At 42.7% G+C, this 26,486-nt stretch overlaps 1 protein-coding gene across 6 annotated transcripts in view; it reads left to right on the top strand.

Moving 5' to 3' along the window:
- The window catches only part of TCP11L2 (t-complex 11 like 2), a 71,514-nt gene that overhangs the window by 10,325 nt on the left and 34,703 nt on the right, over positions 1–26,486 (top strand). Inside the window, exons 2-4 of one of the 6 annotated variants that reach the window (XM_034987671.1) lie at positions 55–173; positions 21,480–21,671; positions 24,263–24,398. In XM_034987671.1, coding sequence (XP_034843562.1) covers positions 21,515–21,671; positions 24,263–24,398 — 293 coding nt within the window. In that variant the 5' untranslated portion in view covers positions 55–173; positions 21,480–21,514. Of the gene's footprint in view, positions 1–54; positions 174–8,934; positions 9,036–12,785; positions 12,933–21,479; positions 21,672–24,262; positions 24,399–26,486 lie in introns of those variants that run through there. The other 5 variants (XM_034987670.1, XM_034987669.1, XM_034987672.1 and 2 more) reach the window with 5 other exon arrangements.

The raw sequence follows: 26,486 nt of genomic DNA, 5'->3' as shown, positions 1-26,486 counted from the left end.
CACCTGAGATTTTATTATCCTGTTCTATTTATCCGTCAACAACTACATATTCAGGTCACCTAAGAGAAATTGGAACAGAGACCCGTGGGCAGAACAGAGAAGGTGTACTGACTTCCAAATGTGGGCCTGTAAGACGTTATAATGCACATGGCATCTAAGCTGAATCTTAAATGGTGAGTAGAAATTTGGGAGGTAAATTTGTGGTCTCAGTGGCACTGCAAGAAGAGGGTAGTGTGTAGAAGCATGGCCACAAATTCGGGGATCGATGGGGTTTAGTGTCCCTAAAGCATAAGAGGGGTTCATGGTAGTTTTAAAATATGTCTGGGCACCTGGGTGGCTCATATGGTTAAGTGTCTGCCTTCGGCTCAGGTCATGATCCCAGGGCCCTGGGATCGAGTCCCGCATCCGGCTCCCTGCTCAGTGGGGAGCCTGCTTCTCCCTCTCCCTCTGCCTGCCACTCCCCTTGCTTACGCTCTCTCTCTCTGTGTCAGATAAATAAATTAAAAATCTTAAAAAAATAAAATAAAATATGTCTACAAATTCTTTGAAACCCCTCCCACAAAGGGTGGGTCTATGCTTGTTATATATTATATATTGTATATGCTATATGTCATTATATTTAGTGTAAAAATGAAGGCATATAATATAGCTATATTATTATGTAGTCTATATTTTATTATATACTATATAAAATATTCTATTTTAATGATAAGATGATTAATAATACATAAAATAAATGATAGACAAATATCATTTATTTTATATATTAGATATAATAAATGAAGGTAAATTTCAGATAACTTATATATATATATAAAGTAAATGAAGGTAAAGCCAACTGTCCCAAATCTAAATAACAGCTTACATCTCATTCTCATGAAGTCCTAGTGAGTATTTCTGACCAGAAGGCAGCCAGAGACCCAGGTTCCTTCCATCTCGTGATTCTCTCTTCCAAGGCCTCCACATTGTCTGCACACAGTCCATGAATGGGGAGAGTGGTGTTTTAAGGCCAGTCTGGAAAGTGGCAACCATCTCTCCCCTGTATTCTGTTGGCCAGAACTCAGTCACATGTCAATATCTAACCACAAGGGAGACTGTGCACTGGGGGAAAAGAAAATAAAATGGATATGCATGGCTCATCAGTCTCTGACATATTCTTTTTTTTTTTTTGGTAGGCTCCATGCCCAGCGTAGAGCCCAATGCAGGGTTTGATCCCATAATCCTGAGATCAAGACCCGAGCTGAGATCAAGAGTTGGGTGCTTAACTGACAGTCACCCAGGTGCCCACTGACACATATTCATATTACCTACATTTCATTTTCGCAGGATTTCTGAGTAGTTAGACATTATTATTTCCATTTTACAGATAGGATAGCTCACACTCTAAAAGACTATGCAGCCTGCCTAAAATCATATAACTGATAGGTGATAAGACTACAACTCAAATCTAGGTTGTTTTTTGTTTTTTTTTAATAAACCCACCCTCTTCTATGCTAATTTCTTTCATGCCAATTTCTCCCACCCTTGCTCCTATCCCCCAAAGGAAATATTTAGATTGTTATGTGTCTTTATAAATAGTTACAATTGTTTGAAACACTGCTTGATCAAACATGGGTTTTCACAAAGTTCCGGGTAGTCATAACCAATTCTTAATCTTTCTTGGTTTGCCAAGGATTTGTTTCAGCTTATCCCAGCTCCAGAAAACCCATCTAGATTTTCCTCAAGAACCTCTACATTCAGCCCTCACATATCTTCTGCTCTTCTTTAACAGGACAACCAGATCTGTTTCCAATTTAAACAGACATAATGGAATATGCTTCCTTCTTCAATTTTACAATTAGCATTCTGATCCCTCTGATTAACTTGAATATTTCCCGGTTTTCAAGCAAGCAAAAAGAAAGAAAAGAACAGTTACATTTAAAGTTTATCAGGGTTAATTCTCCTGATCACTGATCTCTCATCAACTAGCTTTCTGCCCTCCCAACCGATATTTAGAAGTTTTGCCTCTAAGGTCATGTTATCGATTGGTATGCATGCGCCGAGTGCATGTTATGTGATGGGCACCATGTAAAAGAATGATGTAAAGATAGATCATTTTCTGACAGAGGGTTTGGGGCAAACGTCAGCATCACTTACTGTGGGCTTCAGTGCACAGGAGAAGTACCTTCTGTTCTCTTGGCATCTGCAGAGAGGTGCGCTTGGATGAGGACACAGCTTGATGAGGACACAGAGCTTTGCTCTAGAAGAAGAACCCCCACCCCTGGTTCTTACGGAGCAAGCATGGCAATGACCTTGCCCAGAAGAAACACGGTGGTCTCGGCCATGGCCACCAGGCACTCTGCAAGTGGGAGGTGGCTGGTGAGAAGAACACCAAAAAAACACTAGCAGCCCAGCTAGACCTAAGGCGCTTGTGAATTTGGGCACAACCTCTCCTGCTGGTGGACAAGAATACCTCAAATCCCAGTCAGTTCAGCCAGGCCATGTGGGATGAGCATCCTAGTTCCGCACATGGACCTTCAGACTGCTTGTCTCCGTAGTTGTGAAGACGAATTGGATATGGCCCTTAAACACAAGGAACTCCCAGTCTAAAATGAGGGACTTTCATGGAATCAAATCATTACAGGGCATGTGTGATGGATACATGCTTTAAAAGCTTGCCTGAAGTCTGTTTTTCTATCTAATGATGTTTAGCGGAATTCTCGGGTGAAAATATTGCTCAAGGCCCTTATTTTCTTCATGGAGGTGGCATAAATGCCCAAAGGGCCTGTGAATCATGCAAATGAATAGAGTAGGCCACAGATAAGAGACCCAGGGTCGGTGGCATGCAAATTCTGGCATAATTTATCTGTGGCTAAAACCGACTCATGGCAATGTCCTCTACACCAAGCTTATTTTTTTCAGTTCTGGGCCCCTGAGGAAATCTCTCAGCACTGTCCGCCTAGATCTAGAAAATGCAGTGATCTTTTCAGCTCATATAGCAAGAATGATGAACCTCCCAGTCTGCAGGAGGCACCAAAGTGGGCCATTTCCTGCCATTTTTTGAAAACTGTAAAAACACCACCAAATAGTTCAAACCAATCCAGATCCTTAGCTAAGCGGTGCCAAGTTTCTTCCACGTCCGTTAGGCTAACCTTAACCATAGTTTTCTACAATAAATTTAACCCAAATACTGTACCTATGAACTTGCATCTAATCAATTGAGTTAACTTTTTATCCCTGTCTCTCCTTCGATAACACTGTCTCTGGGTAGCACAACATGTCCTCAGGTCTGCATTGCATGCTCTTCCTCAGCAGCTTGGATTGACCTCTATTGGTGAAGGGATGATTGCCAAAAAGTGAAATACGTGACTCTATAAAATAGCACAAACTCGAGCTTTAAAAAGTATTCATTTTATTAATTAAAGGGGAGTAGCCAGTAAAATGATAAAGCCAATTTCAGGAACATTTGAGCAACAGAGGTTTATACAGCCCATCACGAAGGCATTTAAAAAAAAAAATCTTAGAATAAGATGACTGGGTAGTTACAAAATTGGCTAATGTCTTACAGGGCAATAAACAATAAACCTTTGGGGTTATCTTTTCTATGGAACAGAATTCATTTCATTCGTATTGGTACTAGACAAGAATTATCTGTGTTGTTATCAGTTTTCAATAAATGAACATCTACCTTTCCAAAATTGTAAGATATCTGAACCAGTAGTAAATAGGAAGTCCAACGAGGGTACAGAGTCCTAGCGAATCAGTTAATCCTTGAATGCGTCTGCCACTCTAAGGTACTACATAGCACTACACTGAAAAGACATCCAGTAATCCCTTTTGCCTATTTCTAAGTTTTTGGACAGCGTTTGGATGAATACCCAAGTTTGGGGGAAATTGTTCTTAATATAATAGAGTGTACTATTATATATATATAGAGAGAGAGAGAGAGAGTGTGTGTGCATTATTATGAGCTAATAATAATGTACATAATAATAAAACATATAAAGGTATGTTTTATTTATATATTTTATATATAAATAATAATAATGTACATAATAATAAAAAAATTGCTAAGCTTTACTGAGCACCGCTATTTTCCCATGTGTGTAATACTAAGAAGAAGGTATCATTTCTCACCCATTTTACAGATGAAACTGAACCTAGCCAAATTAACCTGCCCCAAATCACTCAACGCATGACAGCGCAGGCATTAGACCCCTGATCTGCCTGTTTGACTCTATATCTCTGCTTTTAGCCACTCAGAGCATTTGTCATTTAGTAGTAAAATAGCCCATTTCTTTGCCTGGCTTCTCCCTGGACTGTGAATTCCAAAAGGCCGAAGATTGTGGTTTCTTGCTCATTGATATTTTCCTTGCATCTGTTGATATCCAGCACATAACAGGCAGTCAATAAATATTTCTTAAAATTAAATTGAACACAGGGCGCACGGGTGGCTCAGTCAAGCGTCCAACTCTTGATTTCAACTCAGGTCATGATCTCGGGGTTGTGAGATGGAGCCCTGAGTCAGGCTCTGAGCTTAGCACTGAGTCTGCTTAAGGCTCTCTCTCCTCTATCCCTCTGCAACTGCGTGCAGCTCTCTCTCTCTCTCAAATTGTGAAAAATTAAATTGAACATGTAAAAGCAGAGAATCAGATTCCAATTCAAATACATTTTTTATTAGCTCTCTCACCCTTCTCTTATAATGAAGATACCAGCTATGGTCCTTATTTTCCCCTTTTATTCCCATTGGTAACAATGTTCCAAACAATGGTGGGGGTGAAGTGTTTAACCAATATAATCTTTACTCATTTATAGAATTGTTTATAAAATAAACATTTGTTGAGTGCCTCACACACGCAAGACTTTGCACTAGGCATCATAAGAATGGCTCCCCCACTAAGTGTAGCTTTACGAAATAGAATCCTGGGGTATTTCTTGAGTGCCCCAATTAGCAAATATCAATCTAGAATGTAGTTCTCCTAATAAAATGCCATCAGACTTAACTTTTAAAAATATAGATGACCTTTCTTACCCTTAATGAAATTTACCATACTTGTCATCTGGCTCTTTCTCCACTTGCTCAGAGATCCTTTCTCTTCCCTTCCCCTGCTCTGCTGTGTGTTCAGGGAGGACTGAACCCAGGATACTACATTTCCCAGTTTCCCTTGCTAACTGGCTTCAGGCTGGGTTTGGCTAATGGGTGGCCCTGGAGGGCGATAGGAGGATGGAAAGAGGGGAGAAGCCCCCACTCCAGTCCCTCCTTTTCCTCCCCTCAACCCCCAACCACCACACCTTGAAAGAAACCTCTCCAGTGGTGGCTTATCTCCCCTAGGGTTCTACCTTCTTCTCCTCAGTCCCTCCTTCTGTGGTCTCACCTCCCACTGGACAGTCCTGACTCCCAGGCTCTGCTTTTGTCCCTTTGTTCCTTTAGCTCTAGGGATGGAAGTCGTTACCCACTGATTCTATAATCTGGGTTATTTTGCCATCCCATAAGAGGATTTGAGCTCTTCCTGTGTATAATAGCTTCTGCCCATTGAATTCCCTCAATTGAACTAAGTGGAACAGATTCTCGTTTTTCTGAATGGATCCTGATTTACTGGTCTAATGAGAGAATAGCAATATTCACATTGACATGTAAATATTGGGTGATATGTTAGGCTCATTCATTAGCTGAGTAAATGGCTCCTGTACCACCAACTTTGTGGATTCAAATTGGTTCCTTGGCATAATATCACATGTCACAGACCTCTAACTTGCTCAGGACCAGTTGAAACTGAATATTACATCAGTAAATAACAAGAGTGTGATATTAGTAGCTATAGTTAATTGATCCATACAATGTACCTAGGACTCTACTCAACTCCTTATACATATTATCTTTTAATTCTCCAACAAACTGTGGGGTATTTGTCCTAGTCAAGATGCCTAGTGGCAAATAACAGACACTTCCTTTGAATAGACGTACCAACTGCTCTTGGGTAGTTCATGGAATTTAGATGAAGGCTGAAAAACCAGGCTTGGGAAGGAACTAAAGGAAGTCACCCACACCTAAGACCATGCCACAGGGATGATCTGCTAAAGATTGCCATTTGGGAAGCTGGGCCACCAAAATGACAAATGGCCCTCACAACACCATTATCCCCATTTTACACCAGTGATGATAAAGGCATATGTATAATGAGTGGTAGAACATGGCTATAAGCCCTCTGGTCTGCCTGAATCCAAAGCACATCTTCTTTCCACCATACTACATTTGCTTTTGATATAAGGTTAGTCTGTACCTTAATTGATCTGCTCTTTGAAAGTTTTGATCTACATAAACTTGTAAATTTTTATTTATTTATTTATTTATTTATTTATTTTTATTTTTTAAAGATTTTATTTATTTATTTGACAGAGAGAGACACAGCGAGAGGGGGAACACAAGCAGGGAGAGTGGAAGAGGGAGAAGCAGGCCTCCCGCCGAGCAGGGAGCCCAATGCAGGGCTCGATCCCAGGACCCTGGGTTCATGACCTGAGCTGAAGGCAGACGCTTAACGACTGAGCCACCCAGGCGCCCCATAAACTTGTAAATTTTTAAAAAATTTTAACTTACAGTACAACCACAGTAGCCTTCCTTTAAATAAAGAATTCAGTTTGAGCATTAATATTCACATGTACACAATTATGTTGCACTCGGCTTTTTAGGATTTGCTGATTAGGTACACGCAGGTGAACCTGTAACATAAACAATGTCATAGCCAGGAATGCCTCTAGGGAATTGGCCAGAAATGCCTTATAATTGTTCCTTTTTTTTTTTTTTTAAGATTTTATTTATTTATTTGACAGAGAGAGAGAGAGACAGGAGAGAGGGAACACAAGCAGGCGGAGTGGGAGAGGGAGAAGCAGGCTTCCCGCTGAGCAGGGAGCCCAATGCGGGGCTCGATCCCAGGACCCTGGGATCATGACCTGAGCCGAAGGCAGACGCTTAACCAACTGAGCCACCCAGGTGCCCCATTATAATTGTTCTTTACTCCAGATTTTCTTGCAGCAAAATTTACTTTTTTTTTGGTTTCTCTGACTGCTTCATATATATATATATATATATATATATGAGAGAAACATAAACAGCTTCATATTTTAGGAGAGCTGGCAGCAATCCATTTTCCTTGCTTTCTGGAAGGCATGAGCACCCTTCTAGAGTAATGGAATGGAATGTGCTTATAAATACTCTGAGCACTTAGTTGATATAGCACTGGTATGCATGTTGACAGGTTCTTATGGAAATTAGATAATTGTGCCACCAATGGGTAATACATTGCATGTGACACCACCCACGTGCATATGTGTGTGTGTGTGTGTGTACACGTGCATGTGCATTTATAGAGTAAGTCATGAAATGAGTTCTGGTTTCTATTCTTGACCTACCAATTCAGTGAGTCACTGAATATCACTTTGGTCAGTCATAAACCCTCAGTGCCCTGATATAATACCTTCCACTCGAAAACACAGGAACTCAGGTAAAAGCTACTGTACAGACATCTGCATGTTCAGGGCTCTCAATTTTTCATCCTCAAAAGGTAGTATAATTATTTAAGACTCATACCACTTTGGGAAAGAATGCCTTTCCAGTTTATCATCAAAAGAAGAAAACCCTTAGAGGTCACATGTTGGGGCACAACATGCATTTTAAATGAAGGTAAACTCCATGCACCTGGATTGTCTAAGAGTTAGACTTGAAAGGAACAATCTAAAAAGTGATCATTTTTACTTTCACAGCAGAAATAATTTTGAAATACTATAGTGAGGGATCTTTTGCAAATCTATTCCTTTCTATAGTTTATATGAAAAGTTCCACTTGTTACCATGACTTTTAAAAATATGAATAAAAAGAAGATGGGAAAGCTATTTATTGTGTAGTGTTAGCCCACCAACACGAAGGTATATTTAAGAGGGCATACAATGGTAAGAGTAGTACCATCGTATGGCAGTGTGAATTACAGAGTAATATATAAATGAATACATTCTCACTGGAAAAGAAATAAGCCATTGGTATGTATATAGAATAAATCAGGAACATAGACCAATCTGCCTCTGAAACAGTTTGGAGGGTCACTTTTTAGTCCATTTAAAAAAATTTTTTTATTGTTATGTTAATCCCCATACATTACATCATTAGTTTTAGATGCAGTGTTCCATGATTCATTGTTTGTGCATAACACTCAGTGCTCCATGCCGAACGTGCCCTCCTCAATACCCATCACCAGGCTAACCCAGCCTCCCACCCCCCTCCCCTCTAGAACCCTCAGTTTGTTTTTCAGAGCCCATCGTCTCTCATGGTTCGTCTCCCCCTCTGATTTCCCCCCCTTCATTCTTCCTCTCCTGCTATCTTCTTTTTTTTTTTCCTTAACATATATTGCATTATTTGTTTCAGAGGTACAGATCTGAGATTCAACAGTCTTACACAATTCACAGCACTTACCAGAGCACATACCCTCCCCAGTGTCTATCACCCAGTCACCCCATCCCTCCCACCCCACACCCTACTCCAGCAACCTTCAGTTTGTTTCCTGAGATTAAGAATTCTTTTAGTCCATTTCTATGCATTTTATAAATACAATATACACATATGTTCTCATGCAAGCTCTCCCTTAAGCAGAAATGGTATCACCCCACAATCATTGTTCTATAACTCATGTTTTTGTGTTAAACAGTCTATCTGAGGAGTCACATTTCTTAAATCTTTCCTTTATGTCTTCTGGGTTTTGCCTCTTATTTTAGAAGTTCTTCCTGTACCCCACTGGGTATTCCAATGGATTTTTAAAGTGAGGGCATAAATGTTCATCTGTGGTTGGACGGACTGGGCAGGCATTTAGAACGTGACCATCTGCTGGCTCAGAGGTGGGATAAAGACAGTGACTGTCTTGATCAGGGCTCTGTGCCAACACCTCTCTGGTTTCTCATAGGTGCTCCTTAGAGCTTCACCTCTCCTTGGCCCCTCCCACTCCCTGCCCAGCCTTGTCTTCCCTCCTGGTCATCACTCTCTTTGCTTTCCAGGGGACAACAGTGGTTTCCAGGTAAGTGGAGGGGGCACATGGAGGGTAAAGGGGGATGGGTGGGTTCTAAAAACATTTTTCCTTTTAGTATGTGAGGAGAGTAGGTCTGGGTCTGTGTCCAGATGTGAGAGTATAGGCAACTGAAATGAGAAGTAACCTCCAATTTTATGCTAATTCAGGTCAGAGAAGTCAAGGGGAAAACTGTTTCTTGTGCTTTGGAAATTTGATCAAGCATCAACATTTTGATAAATGGTCAAAACTGGTCAGTGATCTAAATCTCCTTTATCTTCAAGACCAAAAGAAAAGGAATGGCAAAAGCTGATGAGAAGGTGCGGTCAAATTTTGAACATTTAGTTACCAATTACCTAGTTTATATTAGCCAAATTTTTTTTCTACCTTCTACTTTCTATTGCCTTTCTCCCCAACCCTTGCTGCTTTTTAGCCCTTCCTAGCACCTTAAGATGGACAGGGGAGAGAAAAAGGGATGGTATTCCAAGCAATCAATTTTTCCACTACAGTGGAATCATATCTTATGTGAGGGGTTAATTTCCAAAGGGAGAACATAAGGTCAAAATCACATGCAGTCAAAATTATCTTTGAAAGGTCCTTTGATGGGCCATAAGACCTGGGATATACCCACTTATGTTTTGGTTTTGTTTGTTTGTTTTTGCCTATGGCATTGAAACAGGTTATGTTTCTTCAACTGAGCACTAGATAAAATAATTGATTTGAAAAGGTGAAGGGAAAATAAGCACCTTTAAACTCTAGACTGATGTTCTGTGTGGTGAGATCAAGACCAGCTACATAATTTGCAAGGTCCAGTGCAAAATGAAAATGTGGGCTCTTCATTGAAAAATTATGAAGAATTTCAAGATGGCAGCAGCAGAGCATTAAACTGAGTGTAGGGCTCTTCCAAGTGTAGGGCCTTGTGCACCTGCTCAGTTTGCATACCCATGAAGCCAGCCCTTGGTAAGAAGCTTGGAATGTAATTAGAAGCTTGGAAACTGAGATCAACTCAGGAAGAGAAGCCTCACAACTCCCATAGAGAGAACAGGGGGCAAAATCACTGTCAGTATTTAAGTTATTCTGTTGTGCTCCCTGCACCCTGTCCCATCTGAGGCCATATAGTTGAATTTATACTGTGCTAAATCAGCACAAGATGTAGCTCCTCTATATAAGTTAAATGGTTGAGAGGTTACAAATCCATATTCAAATTCCATTAGGGGATCTTTTGATTTTTTTCAAGGGCTCATTATAATTTAAAACTCAGATTTATGATGTGTAAAAAGAAAATAAGTATTTCTAGTTCTTCACCTGGCAATAATTTTGATCAGCCCTTCGTCATGTATGTGCCAAAGACAATAGAACAAATTTAGACTGTTGCATAATTTATAGTAAGCAAACTGCATTACTGTGAATTTTCTAAGTGGTTCAAAAAGGAAAGTTAGAAAAATTAGGTGTGAAAATAAATAAAAAGCTTACTTACTAAAGAGTTTGCCTTTTAGACATTTCCCCCAAAAGGTCATGAACATAATCTGAGCAAGGAAGGTTTTATTCTATGACTGCCTGTGCTCTCTGAGCAAGAATGAGATACAAGGCTCATTTTTTAGGAGAACTGCCTAATTTTTTATAGTACTATATTTTTCAAAGTGGTTTTTTATAAACAAGCCAGACTGAGGGCGGTTGGTCAGGTAATTGACCAAAAGGTTTCCAGATAGCAAGTTATTTAATGTCAAAGTAACAGTTGATTGTGTTTCCAGGATATTTTCTCTCCCCAGCGTGGGTCACTGATGTTACCCCACTTCCTCCACCTTAAAGTTCTCACCCCAGCACATGCTGAAACTTGACTCATCTGCTTTGAAAAAAAAAAAAATTGCTTCCTTGTGGTTTTGAGAGTTACATATTTGAGCTTTGAAATAAGTGCCATGCCTAGGGTCAGGCCGCTGGTCACCCAGGTAGACTGGACAACTTTCCTGACTCATGCTCACCTGTTCCAAGTTATGTAATAACACAAAAACAATACTTAACAAGTGCCTATAAAGCTAACAAAAAGAAGCAAAGCTGCAATGTGTCATTGTCACAGTGTCCAAAAGTTGGGGGGATATTTTTGGTTAATCCTTCTATTGTGGAGTTTTTAGGGTGGTGATGACCTTTGAGTGGTGGTTGTTATTTGGCAAGAATAGAAATTGGAGGCTTCTGTTACCCTGACTGCTGATTCCAACAAACAATAGAAACCAGGGCAGGCTCACAGGAAAGAACCTATGGGTGGCAACAGCATTTTATCCTTGATCTTTTGATTTGTATCAAGTTGTATATTTTAGAAGGGAGGGGAGAGTGGCATAAGGAGACACAAATACAAATTTATAGAGCTCAGCAGCCAAGTTTGTTCAGAGTGATTTGCCTGATAGTTTCAATAACTAACACTGACTAGTGTTTACTGTGTACAGCTGTAAGCACTTCAGATGCTTTATCTCATTCCATCCTCACCATAACCCAATGGGATAGTTATCATTGGTTATCCATTGACCAAGATCTGCTGCGTAGTTAATGTCAGAGCCAGGGTTGAACCCCAACTTGAATTATTCCATCTAGGATGACTGGCTTTCTATCCACCTTTAAAATGTTGCCTGTCTGGTTTATTCTAGAACCAATTTTGCCTCCACGGTTCAGACATGGTTTCAGCACGAAATAGAAATACTTCAGCCTATAGAAAATTCACTTAACATTCCTGCATGAAACTTTCTCCCAAATAATGCCAATTTACAGAAGATACAGTGGTTTTTATGTGTGCGGTTAGGGAATTGGTGTTTCTGTACATCCACAAGATACACACCCACAAGAGCTGAACAGAACCCATGCTAGGGCTGCTTATTTACATTAACCAATGTCGAAAATTCTCCGGCAGAGAGGTGCTGCCCAGAACTTCAGAGGAAGTGAGAGGCTTTATCTTTTGCGTGCACGCAAAGTTTGCAGTTTACGTCTTCAGACAACCTGGGAGGGTGTGACTCCCAGGAGCTAATCTTTCAGTCCAGCCATATGTGAATCTGGGCCGGTGTTTCTGTGGAGGTGCAGACAGAAATGTAGGTGACAAGGTTGGTTGCTGGCGCACGTGGGAACGCACCTGCCCCGTTGTCTGTTGGGTTGTGAGTGTGCGGGCGGCGTGATAGTGGGCACCCAATTTGGATCGCCCCGCCTAGATGAGGGGTGTTCCAGTAGTAGAAGTTCCACCCGCAGCCGGGGAGCATGTTCCATTATCCACCGTGGTGCGCCCCGGAAGCCCGAGCCAGGCCCGCGCTCCACCAGCCCCGCCACAAACGGGTCCGCAAGCAGCCTCGCCCCGCCCCCAACGCCCCCGCTCCGCCCCAGACCCCCCGGACACCCCTCCTCACTCGGCTCCGCCCCCAGCGCCCGACAGCCCCGCCTCCAACGCCGGGCGCTCCCGGCGGCACCGCTGCCCCAGTTCCGTAAACACTTTTCTCCCCGCCCAGCAGTCCCCGGACCGCACCACTCGAAACCCACGGGGGGGGCGGTTTCCTCTCGCATGCAGAACAACGTCAATCCAAGCGCTTCTCGGCCTCTTTCATCAAACATGAGGAAAACTGTTCTGTAGTAGGTCAGATGTGTCAGAGCTCTGCGGTCGGAGCAAGCAGTTACCTGGCTTTCCTCCTCTCCCGCGGGCCGTCTTCCCCCGCTCGCCGGTTACACTGCTCCGCCGGGGCTGTCTCCTCAGAGTCCCTCCCGGCCCTTTAAATACCGCGTGGGGCGGGAGCGGGCGGGGGGAAGACCCGGAGGTTGGGGGTTGTCGGGCCGGTGAGTTTTCGAGGTGCTTGTGCGGTGCTCGGTGAGGGGACACCCAGAGACCCCGACCCAGGCTCACTCAGTCGCCTTTCTCCTCCTCCTGTCTCTGCGCGGGACCCGGTGCGTATCCATCCGGGCGAGGGGGTCGCCGGCTGTGAGGTGACCGGCCCGGGTCAGTGGACCCGGACACCTCGCCCCAGCGCAGCCCGAGGGCCTCCCCCGACCCACCTCGGGACTCTGTCCTGGGACTCCGGTGCCACGGGCGTTAAAGCCCCGCTTCTTGCTCCCCCCATCCCCTTGTTTGACCTCGAACCCGCGTCCCGCGTGGGAGCGGGGCGCGGGCACCGAGTGGCCGCCGCGGGTGTTAGCATAGCCGCGGGCTTCGGGTCCCGGAGGCGGCGGGGTTGCGGCCCTTGGCTCCTGTTTACATCCTGCTGGCCCCATGCCAGCGACAGCGCTGCGAACGGCTTCCCACCCCCCGGGCTCCGGGTGGGGGCCCCTCTCGCCTGCGACACCCGCCCAGCGCGGGTGGGCGAGCGGGGCCGCGGTGGGGGCCGGGCGCGGCGCGAAGCGTGTGTTGGGGGTTTGTTGCCGGGGTTTCCCTGGCACTCGGCTCGGCCTCCGCCGTCCCCTCCCCCAAGGGTTTGTTTTGACAGGAAACGTGCTGCTGGAGGGGAGGGGCGGCGGGAGGGGGGCTGTGCAGACTCCCGGTGCCTCCGCTCGAGCCGACTGTCAGGCGACGAGGCGGGAGATGCTGGTCAGGCCCCGGGCTCGAACCCTGGCCTCTCGGAGATGGCTCGCGCTTCCCAAAGCCGCGCCGCTGGATGGCACCACTGGGGGGAACAGCGCGGATTGGAGATGGCACGAGGACGAACAGGGTTCTGCGTTTTCGTTAGTATTGGGGAAAACCACTAAACAAGCAATTTCACAATGATACAAAGTTTCCTTTTAAAATAAATGTATTTAAATGCAAAAATCTAGTCAAGATAGAAGTGATTGATAAATTAGGGTAGAGATGAGCATGGAGATGTGGAAACAGGCGTCAACAGTGGTAGCCAAATGACTGGAGTTTGGGAAATAATTGTCCTAGGTGGTTGTCCTGTTATTTTAACCTTGAGAAACCAGGCAAGTTGTCCTTGTCCCCAGTGGGCCCCTCCGCCCCCAAGATCCCTGTGGTCTCATGGCCTCCAGCCCAGCCAGAGACCCTGCTCTTTGCCACCTGCCGATCAGAATGAGGTAGGTTATCGCAGTGGTTCCCACTTTAGGTGGCTCCCTGCCTGCCTTGTCCTCTTGCCTCCAGGGATTTCATACATCACTCTGGCAGCCTGTGGGTTGCCTCACTTGAAGTGGCCCAGGGCTGAAGATACCCAGTCATGTGTGGAAGCAGCTTCAGTGCCATCCTGTGAGGGGTTGAGGCCCCCAGAGGAGGAAGCACAGGTATTAAACTGGCCAGCCAGGGGTGGGAGGAGAAGTGTTTCCAAGTGTGAAAAGTGCCTAGAAATCCTTCTCCCTGATGCTGTAATGTTACATGTTGCATGAACATCTGCTTTCTTAGACAATGCCTGGCTTGTTGGCTTTTATCTAGCTCTTTGTTGGCTCTAATTTGATGAAGACCCGTATTCTCTAGCTGAATGGAGCAGGAACCTCTCTCTGCTCTGTGGTTTATGCCTTGCTGCTTATGAATAACTTTTTAGCACTGCTGTTTGGGACTGGTTCTAAAGCAGCATTTGCAGAAGATGGCAATTTTCCACACCATCTACCATTTTTTTTTCCCTTCAGAGCCCGGTCTTATTCTTCTGACTCCTTGCCCTTTACTACACATATGTGAATGCTTGTCTTTGCATATGACCTTGACCTGGTCTTCAAGGATGACACCCACTAGATAGCTCTTGAAATTTCTCATTTCCACGACCCAACTTTAACTGGTTGGGCTCCATTCTTTGTCCAGAGCGCTGCTGGAAAATCTGAATAATTCACCCCAAAATGTTTTTTATATTAGTTGTAAGCAGTTAAGACTTCTGATAATATGTGGGTTTTAACTAGGGATTTTGCAGTACTTAAAGAATGGCTCCCTGATAGAGGATTTTCGTTTACTCTAGTGGGGTGGTTGAGAATTATTTTGGACAATAGACTCTTTCAGTGATGCCCTTCACGGTATAGCACTTTGAGCTGCCACCCCGGGGTAAGGTCAGCTTATTACCACATATGCAAGTATCCACGTGGTGTTGGGTAGATCGATTTGGCAGACTGAGAGTGGGAAGAATGAGCAGCACACCGAATTTTCTGCAGCCATCCTAGAGTGGTAGAAAGCATGGGCTATAGGGATTCATGGCCTGGATTTCAGCGGTGTTTCTGCCACTACTGTGAACCCTAGGGCAAGTAATTTAACCTCTCTGAGCCTCAGGTTCTCATCTATAAAATGGGGATAATAGCAATACCTCAGCTAACAAGGTTACCATAAAGATTCAAGGAGATAAAACACTTACAGCACTTATGGGGGCTGGGATATAATAAGCACACAGTAACTATTAGCTCTAATTGTTATTATTTACTATCAAGGAGCATTAAGCAAGTGGAAAGACACAATGTAAACATTTCTTTAAGCTCTGGAATTCTGAGTCTTCGCTAGTTTGAATTATAGGTGCCTGGGAAATGTGTTGAGGCAGGCACTGGGAATTGGAAAGGGGAGAGAGACATAGTCCTTCCTGCAAGCAGCTTAAAATTTAGTGGGGAGGCAGATATGTAAATAGCAAGTATAGTACTTTAAGTGACTGCATAATGGGAATATGAGCAATGTGAGTGAGGCAGGAGAGAAGGAAGCCCCAAATTGTAATATGAATAGGAGTGTGGCTTAATTTGTTCATCAGTGAGACTCCTCTGGCTCCCCCTCTATCCCAGGAAGTGTTCTCAGCTCTAGATGGCTAATTTAGATGGAGTGAGGATATCAGGGAATGTCACTTTGAAGTTGTAATGTTTAATTTCAAACCTGAATGACAACAAGGAGCCCATCCCATGGAGATCCGGGAGAAGAACATGCTACAGGAGAGAATAGCAGGTGCAAGTGCTCCAAAGTAAGAAGTTTGGCATATCTGAGGAAACTGAAGAAAGCCATTGTGTCTGTAGCAGGAAGGGTTAGGGGAAGAGTGATACGGGATGGTGTAGGCAGAGGCCAAATCACAGAGGAATATAAACCATTGCCAGGAAACTTTTTTTTTTTTAAGCGTTTATTTATTTATCAGAGAGAGAGAGACAGAGGCAGGCAGAGGGAGAAGCAGGCTCCTTGCTCAGCAAGGAGCCCGATGTGGGACCCGATCCCAGGACCCTGGGGTCATGACCTGAGCCAAAGGCAGACGCTTAACCGACTGAGCCACCCAGGCGTCCCTGCCAGGAAACTTCTTAAGAAAAGGGAAACCACCTGGAGATGAACTCTTAAAAGGGATGATTTATTGTGCCTCTTCTGAAGGGCTCTGGCCTATTTCCTGTTTGATTCTCTAGACACTGTTCAAGAAGGACATTGGGACAAGCCAGACTGTCTAGAAGAGCTTTTGTAATAGAACAGTATCTAAGCTATCCCAACAGTGGGAACAATCAAAATCTAAAAATTAGAGGAGCCCGACTGTTCTGAATTAGACTTGAAGTTTTGGTTTAGTACTTCTCTTTTAATCTTTTGCTTGGAAATAATTTCAAACTTACAGAAAGGGTTGTAAGAACACACTACAAAGAACTCCTTACTGTCTACCTTTTACTCATATTCATCTGTTAACATTTTGCTCCATATGCCTTATTGTTTTTTCTTTTTCTCATTAAATTAGTTGAGAGAAAGTTGCATACATCATGGCCCTTTATTCCTAATATGTAGTCACAGTACATTTATCAACTTTAGTAAATTTAACATTGTAATACAGACAGTAAAGTTTGTAACAGTGCTGTTAATTGATCCAATAATAGCATTTTTTCCCTCTGGTATAGGATTCAGTCAGGGATCATCTGTTGCACTCAGTTGTCAAGTCTCTTTTCATCTGGAACATGTCCTCAGCCTTTCTTTGTTTTTATGACATTGACATGTTTGGAAATCATAATTTCTTTTTTTTTTTAAGGTTTTTTATTTATTTATTTGAGAGAGAGAGAATGAGAGAGAGCACATGAGAGGGGGGAGGGTCAGAGGGAGAAGCACACTCCCTGCCGAGCAGGGAGCCCGATGTGGGACTCGATCCAGGGACTCCAGGATCATGACCTGAGCCGAAGGCAGTCGCTTAACCAACTGAGCCACCCAGGCGCCCTGGAAATCATAATTTCTTTTAGTGAGAAAATAATAGTTGACAATCTGTCAAGCACTTACTAGGAGCTTAAGTACTTTACATAGACTATTTCAGTTAATCTTCACAACAATTCTATGAGGTAGATACTATTATTAGCCCCATTTTACAAATAGCTAAGTTCCCTCTCTCTTGTCAGTAAATACCAAGAGTCAGGATCAAGAACCCGGTCCACCTGATTCCAGAGCCAGTGTTCTTACTGCTTCATGGACAGGTACATTGTCACTGGTGGATCTTTCTAATCCTGAATCTGTGCTGGACCATTTGCAGATGAGTTTGCTATGAAAAGGAAATAAAGAAGTAAAGTTGGTAGTGTGGACACAGGCTAAGGAGTCAACTAGCAAATTAAAAAAACCCATTTCCCTTCTATCTGTCGTGGGACACAGAACTATCCCCTTTGGGATCCCTGTACATTTCCTCATCTCTAAAATGTCAATGATCATATTGCCATTCATTCAACAATAAATGTTTAAGTGTCAGCTGCATCCCAATCGTTGGTCTTGGAAGAAATTATATAATATTGAACTTAATTAAATGAGAAAGAATGTAGTAAGAATGTGATTATTCTCCTTGAATAAGGAGACCCACTGTGTGTTGGAGGCTTTGCTTGGAGTTCTCCACTGTTTTCACCTTTGACTTTATCTTTGGCCAGTAGTAAATCCTCCAGGTAGGATGAGATGTGGTGTTTCTTAAAAGTTGTGTGGTTTGCTTGTGATTGGCAGTGGTGAAAGTTAAGTGGGTCTAAGTTTGTCAGTATGAGAAGCATTACCTTTCTTAAAGAAATAGACTGGTTTTATTATCACTATTCTAAGAGAGAATCCAAAATAGTTTTTAAAGCCATCTAGTTACCCTCAATGCCTTTTGAGTCAAGTAGCTTTGTCCCCAGATGACTTATATGGAAACCCGAGACCAAGAAAAGTAAGAACAGATGTGAATGAGCTTGCAGAAGACCATTTGCACTGGAATGGGCCTTTTGCTTTCAGCTTTAGTATCTCAGACAAGTGCAAGAGCTCTGTCGTAGGTTAACTAGCAGTCTTGTTTATCTGTAGGGGAATATGCTTTTATCATCTTGGGATAAAACAGTTCTCCCTTCTAGAGTTTTTAATGCCTGAAATGATAATAACAAGAAAAAATGCAAATAATATTAATAATAGCAATCATCTATATCCTGTTTTTTTCTGTCAGATACTGTTCCAAACACTCTACATATATTGACTAAATGTTGTCCCACACCAACCCTACGCACTGGGTATTATTAGTATGCCTAGAGGAGGAAACAGGCAATTTCCTTATAGAATAATAATGGGCATTTGAGCTTCAAAGGAAAGTTTCTCCTTGGATGCACTAAAGCCCAGTTGTGCTATGGAGGCTTCTACCATCCAAACAAGAGTGTCTAAACATTTTGAAGCTTTTACATTTTCTGTTGCATTCCCTGTGCCAGAAACTCTACTTCCAGTGAATTTTTGGAAGGAAGCATAGTTGCACATTATTAAGTATGTCTGCCATGAGCACATTTAATTTCTCAGAACTTCTAGTGAAGCCTCATGGAACTCTGGGTTTATAGAATTTTAGCAATTCCTAGCTGAAAGGGACCTTATAGCTGGCCCAACCTGCTCAGAAAAATGAGGTGAAGCGAGCCGATGTGATGTGCATAAAGTCACATAGCAAATTAATGACAGATTCAGGCCTCAGACTCTAGCCTTCTAACTCCTAACCTACATCTTTTTATTTTTAAATCTTTGTACTTTGCTGCCTTGTTAAACACAATTAAGGAACCTACAAAGTGTGCTGTTCAGCTGGAGTAGAAAAATGAAATGGACAGTTATAACTATTAACCTAGTTCATAAATTCCAATGGATGAAAGCTTTTATTCACCTTTACTTGGAAAAACAGCCAAAGTGAAGAAAAATTAAGAGCAGAGCATACAGAGCACAGTTGTTATGGTGGAATGATGGGAAAAAAATAATAAAATGGAAACAAAGTTCAAAATATTCAAATAAGAGTGTGATCAGAACCAGGGAATATTGAGTCTTAAACCTAATAAAGTAGGTTTAAGTGGTAGGTCCTCTGCTCCAGAGCATTAACTTTGGCAGTACCAGGCCTGTAAGTGTGTACTGATTTCAGTTTGCGAATGTTCTGGTTGAAGCTGTACCAAATGGGATTCAGTGATTCTGATTCAGCTGGCACTAAATGAATACTTGTCACTGGCAATGGACAAGACACAGTCCCTGCCTTATTAAGGAGAGTCAGAAGTAGCCATGGGAAGGAAAAAATGTACAAGGGACTCAGCTCTATGGTGGGGATATAGGACATGTGCTGCAGATGTAGAAAGAAGAGTGTCATTCACTCTGGCCAGGGAGTAAAGGCTTCCTGAGGAAGGTAGCATTTTCAAGAAATGCCATCAGTGGACGTAAAATGTTGGCAAAGAGAGAGAGAAATCTAGACGGAAGAGTAAGTATTCCATTTAGGATTGGGGTTTGATGGAAGTGAAAGAGTTAGAGCAGACCCTTTTCTTCTGTCCTCTGTTCCCTTCCCCTCAGCAGATGGGAGTTAAAGCTCAAGTAGAAACTAGTTTGCATGTGATGAAGGAGGTTGTTTCCCCACTGAGGTTGCAGGGGTTCAAGGTTATTTTGTATATAGCCTGTGTGGTTGGCTTGGGAGTCTAGGACAAGGCAGACCTCTCTACGTGGTAGCTTCCTGGCAGCTTCACTGGATTCCTTGCAAAGGCAGCCTCTGAGTTAGTGGTTTTCTGTTTATGAAAGTGGTAGGCCCAGGAAGGTGTACCGTTGGCAGGACTGAAGAGGGTTGTTTAGGTGAGGCCAGGGGCAAATGCCCTTAGGCATTTACCTTTAATTAAAGTCCCTCTGAGGTTCATCCTTGTCTCTGTTACCACCCAACGGATAAAAAATGGCACCATTTCTCTCAACAAAGGCTAGATTCCCCCATAGTCTCACCTGGTCTCTCCTTTCTTGTGCTTCCCCAGCAATGCCTTGTTTCTCCTTTTCTCATCTTCTAGCCTCCAGCACACGCAGTTGTAGGTAACTAGACTTGAGACCCATGAGAGTAGGGCGCTGTCTCTTTTGTTCACTGTTAACCTTTCCTGGTGCTGCTGCATAGTAGGCACTCAATAAATATGAAAGGAATCACTGAAAAAACTGTGCAGGATTTCCAGACATACTATGCATGGCTGTGTTTTCAAGTTTTTGTAGCTTTAAAAGCTCTGTATACCTCATTGCACGGGCTGGTTCAGGTTTAAAGAGATTCAGTGAACCCTTACTATCATTATTGTCTATTCGGGACTTGAGGTGCCTTCCTCCTCGGGGCCAGGTTCCCCTTAGTGTCAGCTGACACCATACATATCAGAGCCAGCTCCCTCCTGGGCCTTGGCTGAGGCTCCTGGGCTCAGGCTGGGGCATCCTATGTGCCCAGGATCTCCTTTCTAGGGGGTGACTGGGCCGAAGTGCCCTGCTCTTACCTGAGAGGCTGTCTGATGTCCCAGATACAGCACTGGCTGTAGATAGAGTCAAGGGACTGGTTTTATGGTATGGTAAGTCCCCTCGTCCCTCAGAGGCTGTCTCCTTCACTCATGAATCAGGATCTTTGGTGCCTGTTCATCGGGTAGTAGTGGGTACCAAGTCAGCTGTCAAGTGCAAACCCAGGGTCAGGCTTTAGTCTTTATATCATGGCAGTTCACAGGAAAATGGAGAAGAACCTGAAGACTTGCCAGCCAGAGATTTTAGTCTTCTCCTTTCCCCAAGAGGCTCACAAGGAACTAAAGAGGCTGATTTCAAAAATAGTTTACTTAAAACAAAGCCATAGGAACAGTAATAGTAACTAACATTTGAGTGCTAAGCACTTTAATAAGGTTAATCCTATTTAATCTTCAAGCAACTCTGTAAGTTTAGTCTTTCAGCCCAGTTTTACTCGAGGTGGGTGGGTTAGTGACTTTCCCAAGGTCACATGGCAAAGACAGCATGAGCTTCTAACCTAGGCAGTCCAGCCTCAGGGCCCCACCCTCTTACCCTTACCTTCCATGTTTTAGAAACCCAGGAAGAGAGAGACTGTGTGTCTTCTGCTCATTTTTAAAGGATCTGTTATTGCTGAGAGCTGTTCCACATTCACACTGTGTATGTCCTGAGCAAGTTCACACTTAGGGCTCTGGAGTCTCTTTTCTGGAACGCAGTCTTGAAGGTCTGGTAATAGCCTGGCTGCTATGGGAAAGACGAGGTTATCTTCTGGGGCCTTTCAACTCTGTGACCCCTGTGGGCAAAACTGTCTACACTGGAAGAAGCATCTGCGATGCTGGTGGAAGTACCACAGAGCGTTGATGCAGGTCTGTTTGTCTATGCAGGCACTATCTCTTTGCCCACACTTGAGTGACACAAGATGCCCTTCAATGGTGAGAAGCAGTGTGTGGGCGAGGACCAGCCAAGCGATTCAGACTCTTCCCGGTTTTCCGAAAGCATGGCCTCACTCAGTGACTATGAGTGCTCCAGGCAGAGCTTTACAAGCGACTCTTCCAGCAAATCCAGCTCTCCTGCTTGTAAGCTGACAGGGGAGCAGGCATTGGGGGGGCGGGGCGGGGGGCTGTTGGTTCTAGACATGTGTGTTAGATTTGAAAACTCATAAATGAATGAGAGCAGAGTAGAGACTCCCCTTCCTTTCTAGATGTACCATAATAGCACTGCAAGGGCAGGAGTAAGTGGCCACTAAAGGTATACAACCTGCCCATTTTTATTTTCATTACTGTCTCTGATCTGTTTTGGTTTGATTATAAATCAGGTTCCCAAACCCAACCTGTCTTTTCTCTCGAGTAGTGGAAAGCCACTCCCTCTTGAGATCACTTCTTGGGTGACATTCAAGGATAAGTTCAAATTGGTCTTTTCTGATAATTGCTGATTTACATGGAAGGAAACTTGCCCAATTCAAGGGACAGGCAGGAAGTGAAATAATGTAAAGGCTTCCTGCTGATTTCAAAACCTGTTGTGCAAATCACCCCACAAAAGTGCCCACGAGGAGAATTACTACACTAGGGGTGTGAGAAAGTTAAAAAAGTGGCCATAGTGGGGAGATATCTTTTCCCTTGAGTATGGAAGCTAGAGGTGTGTAGAGCAAGTGTGTTTGTCTTTTTTTAGCTTTTTAATTGACATTTTGCATAGGAAATATAACACCTTAAACAGACAAAGCAAATGCAGAAAGAAGCAACTAATGTCTAATATAATCAAATGCTCACTTCAAAAACGTTTGTTCATTTGTGTTTATTTTAAATTTATACAGTCTCATTTTTAAAAATTTGGAAAGTACATAAGTATAAAGAAAAGAAAATTTTGCCCATAGTATCACCCAAAGATGACAGCTGGTGGCACTTTGTCATATTCATTCTTCACATAGACATATGTGTGTGTATATATGTGTAGACTCTTTTCACTTTGAATTATAACTAAAACATGGGGTGCCTGGGTGGCTCAGTCATTTAAGCGTCCAACTCTTGATTTCAGCTCAGGTCATGATCTCAGGATCCTGGGATCGAGCCCCACATTGGGCTCCATGCTCAGCAGGGAGTCTGCTTCTGGATTCTCTCTCTCCCTCTGCCCCTCCCCCCTCTCAAATAAATAAACAGATCTTAAAAAAAATAATTATAACTAAAACATTTACAGATGATATAACATACTTTTAATACACTAAAACTACTTCATCAAATGAATATACCATAAATTTATTTAACCATTGATTTATCATTGGACATTGAGTTAATTTCCTCTTTTTTTTTTTTTGCTGTTACAAATAGTGCTTTATGAACATCTTGGTGCATTAAGCCTTTCCAGGAATTCCTTTGGATATAATTGGATTATTGGACCCAAGGGTACAGACATTTTTTAAAAGAATCTTAATGGGACAGAGAATTGAGAAAAGAATTTACTAGCAGCCACCTAGCTTTCTGTGCTTTTTCTCACTCTTTATATTATATATGAGGCTCCTCTAACAGGGTATGCAGGCATCCTAAAGAGGGGTTTTACTAATTCTGTGTATCACCATTTTTTCCTCTTCTTCCCCCTCCTCCTCCACATTGTCTTCCTCTTCCTCCTCCTCCTCTGCTTCTTTGAGAAATTATTTTAGGTAGCAAAATATTGCCAGTCAGTACTGTTGTTTGAGGTAATGATTTTTAATTAATTGAAGCTAAGAGTTCCAATAGTAATTTTTAAAAGACATGGTTTATTAGAATAATTTTTTAGAATAATCTTTAGAAGTAAGTAGAATAATTCTTTATATACTACTTCCTCCTGAGTAGGTTATCCAGCTTACCAGATTTTATTTTAATTATCTACATTTATGAAATTCTTACTTTGTTCTTCTTCAATTAATTTATTTAATCACCTAAAGACAGCCCTGAGGAGGTAAGTTATGCCTTAGGGAAGTCAAATAATATCTACCAATTGGAAAAAATTGGAATCAAACCTAAACATTATGCTATACTGCCTATACTTTTAGAAGTTAGTTTTAAAAAATCAATTATTTCATCTTGAGTCTGCTTAAATTAATGAGTTACGACTTACAGAATAAAAGTAGTCTTTATCAAGTTCCTGCATAGTATGTGTAATAAATGCAGATATCAATAGGTACTAAAATATGAGGTGATTCAATAAAAGTAACTTATAATAGCTTATACTAATAAGATAGTCTCTAAAACATTTGAGAATTTATTATCAATACAGTAACTGAAACTACCAAAGGAGTTCTTGAATTTTTGAAGTCTTAAGTAGTAAGCGGGGAAGTCTGCCTAATTTAGTATGTATTCTTCTTATTTGTTTTTTTTGTTTTTTTTTTTTTTATTTATTTATTTGAGAGAGAGAGAATGAGAGACAGAGAGCATGAGAGGGAGGAGGGTCAGAGGGAGAAGCAGACTCCCTGCCGAGCAGGGAGCCCGATGCGGGACTCGATCCTGGGACTCCAGGATCATGACCTGAGCCGAAGGCAGTCGCTTAACCAACTGAGCCACCCAGGCGCCCTATTCTTCTTATTTGTAAAACCTTGAATCTATATGTTGGAATAACTTAAATTCAGTCTGCATCAGGAGGCTTCATTGGATGACAGCTTTTCCTCCATGACATGAACTGCATTTTGTTTTTGTTTCAGCAACAAGCCCTCCCAGGGTTGTAACATTTGACGAAGTGATGGCTGCAGCAAGGAACTTATCAAACATGACACTTGCTCACGAAATTGCTATAAATGAGAACTTTCAATTGAAACAAGATGCCTTCCCTGAGAACAGGTAACCCAGAGGTGTTTGTTATGTGTAAACTGAGCTGCAGAGTCTCACACGTACACACACGTTCACACTGATTCCTAGAAGTCTTGTATAATAGCCACCGGGAGTAAACGTTGGTTAGTTCTCTAGCAAGGTCTTATACTTGTTTTTAAAACCATTCCTCAAGGGTACATGTTACCCATAATCTTTAGAACTCAGCTTATATGTCACTTCCTGAGGGAAGCTTTTCCTGACATTCCTGAGCGTACTAGATTACATTAAATCCCCTTCCTAAAGACTCCTGTTGCCCCCATACCTCCTTTTTTGTTAGGAGGGCTTATAATTTTATGTTCAGTGTCTGTCTTTCCCATGTGACCAAAACACCATTAATGGAGGAACTATGTCTATATCGTTTGCTGCTGTATCCCCATTACCTAGCCGAATACCTGACATTTAGTACATGCTCAAGAAATGTTTGCAGCTTGACTTCTTTTTTTTTTTTTTTGAAGATTTTATTTATTTATTTATTTGACAGAGAGAGAGAGAGACAGAGAGGGAACACAAGCAGGGGGAATGGGGAAGGGAGAAGCAGGCTTCCCACCGAGCAGGGAGCCTGATGCGGGGCTTGATCCTAGGACTCTGGGATCATGACCTGAGCCGAAGGCAGACGCTTAACGACTGAGCCACCCAGGCGCCCCTGCAGCTCGACTTCTTAAAAACTGATATTCAGGTTGTAAAAGATAAATAAATGTAGTGGAGCTGCCAAAGTGCTAATAGGTGATTCAGAAGCATCTGGAGGTAGGAATCACAACTACATGGGCACCCCGGTTAACCTCACACACCCCCCCAAACCCCCAACCCAAGGACCTCTAGTTAGAGCCATGCCCTTATATCCTACCTCAGCCTCTCTAACTTATGGTGGCTCATAAATCCTCTGGGACAAAGAGGAGAAAAGGCTTGAGGCCATAACTACAGATAACTCATCTTTACAGGCAAAGTTAGCTCACGAATAATGGCATTGAATCTTCAACCTCACAGTGTCATTTATAAATCCAGAGGCATTTCCTCTATCAAGTAAGACAAAATATAATATTTGATTCTATTTAGAGCTCTTGTGTTTATTTGTTTTAAAGCAGGAAAGTAGCAAACATAATAATTCTTCTTCTTCGAAATGTGGATCATAGTCCTCCTGCTCCTGGGGTTATTATTCATAATAATCATTAATATTTTTTTTTTAAGATTTTATTTATTTATTTGAGACAGAGAGCATGAGAGGGAGGAGGGTCAGAGGGAGAAGCAGACTCCCTGCCGAGCAGGGAGCCCGATGCGGGACTCAATCCCGGGACCCCAGGATCATGACCTGAGCCGAAGGCAGTCGCTTAACCAACTGAGCCACCCAGGCGCCCAATCATTAATATTTTTTAAGATTACTGGCCAAAATAGGTATATCTGTTTGGTTTTCTATGGTAACTGCATTTCACCATAATCCTTTATACCGGCTTTACTGCTACGCTCCTAGGCCAGGCCACCGTCATCTCTGACCTCGACTCTTTAAGTCCTAACTAGTTGCCCTGTCTCACAGCATCCTTAGCTCCCCATAATCCATCCTCCATATCCACAGATCCAGAATGATCTTTCTAAAGGATTAATCAGAATAGATCCCTATTTCTTTGCCTAAAATCCTTCAGTGGTTTTTCTGTTACACTTAGAATAAGAACTCAAACCCTTTAGTATGGCAGCAAGGCCCTACTTCCAAGACCATGTCTCTTACTCCTTTCCCTCCTGCTTGCTATGCTTCAGCCACCCTGGCTTCATTGCCTACCCCAGAATACACCAGCTCAATCCTGTTCAAGGACTTTGTCCTTCTTCTTTCTGCTTTTTCAGTGTTGTTCCCCTAGATTTTCACCGGCTGATTTTTTGTTCCTCCTTCAAGTCTCAACTCAAAGGGCAATGTGTTAGAGAAGCTTTGTTCAGCCACCAGTGAAGTGAGCACCCTCTCCATCACTATCTACCACATTATTCTCTCTTCCTTATGTTTCTGAAATTGCCTTATTTATTTTTAATGTGTTTTGTTTTTGTCTTCCTGTCCCTGCTAACAAATAGGCTTTTTGA

Source organism: Mirounga leonina, unplaced genomic scaffold (genome assembly GCF_011800145.1).
Source record: "Mirounga leonina isolate KUSES-001 unplaced genomic scaffold, KU_Mleo_1.0 Mir_418, whole genome shotgun sequence".
In the NCBI taxonomy this organism is placed as follows: Eukaryota; Metazoa; Chordata; class Mammalia; order Carnivora; family Phocidae; genus Mirounga; species Mirounga leonina.
Note: the sequence above shows the minus strand (reverse complement) of the source record. Positions and strands in the feature narration are given on the sequence as shown.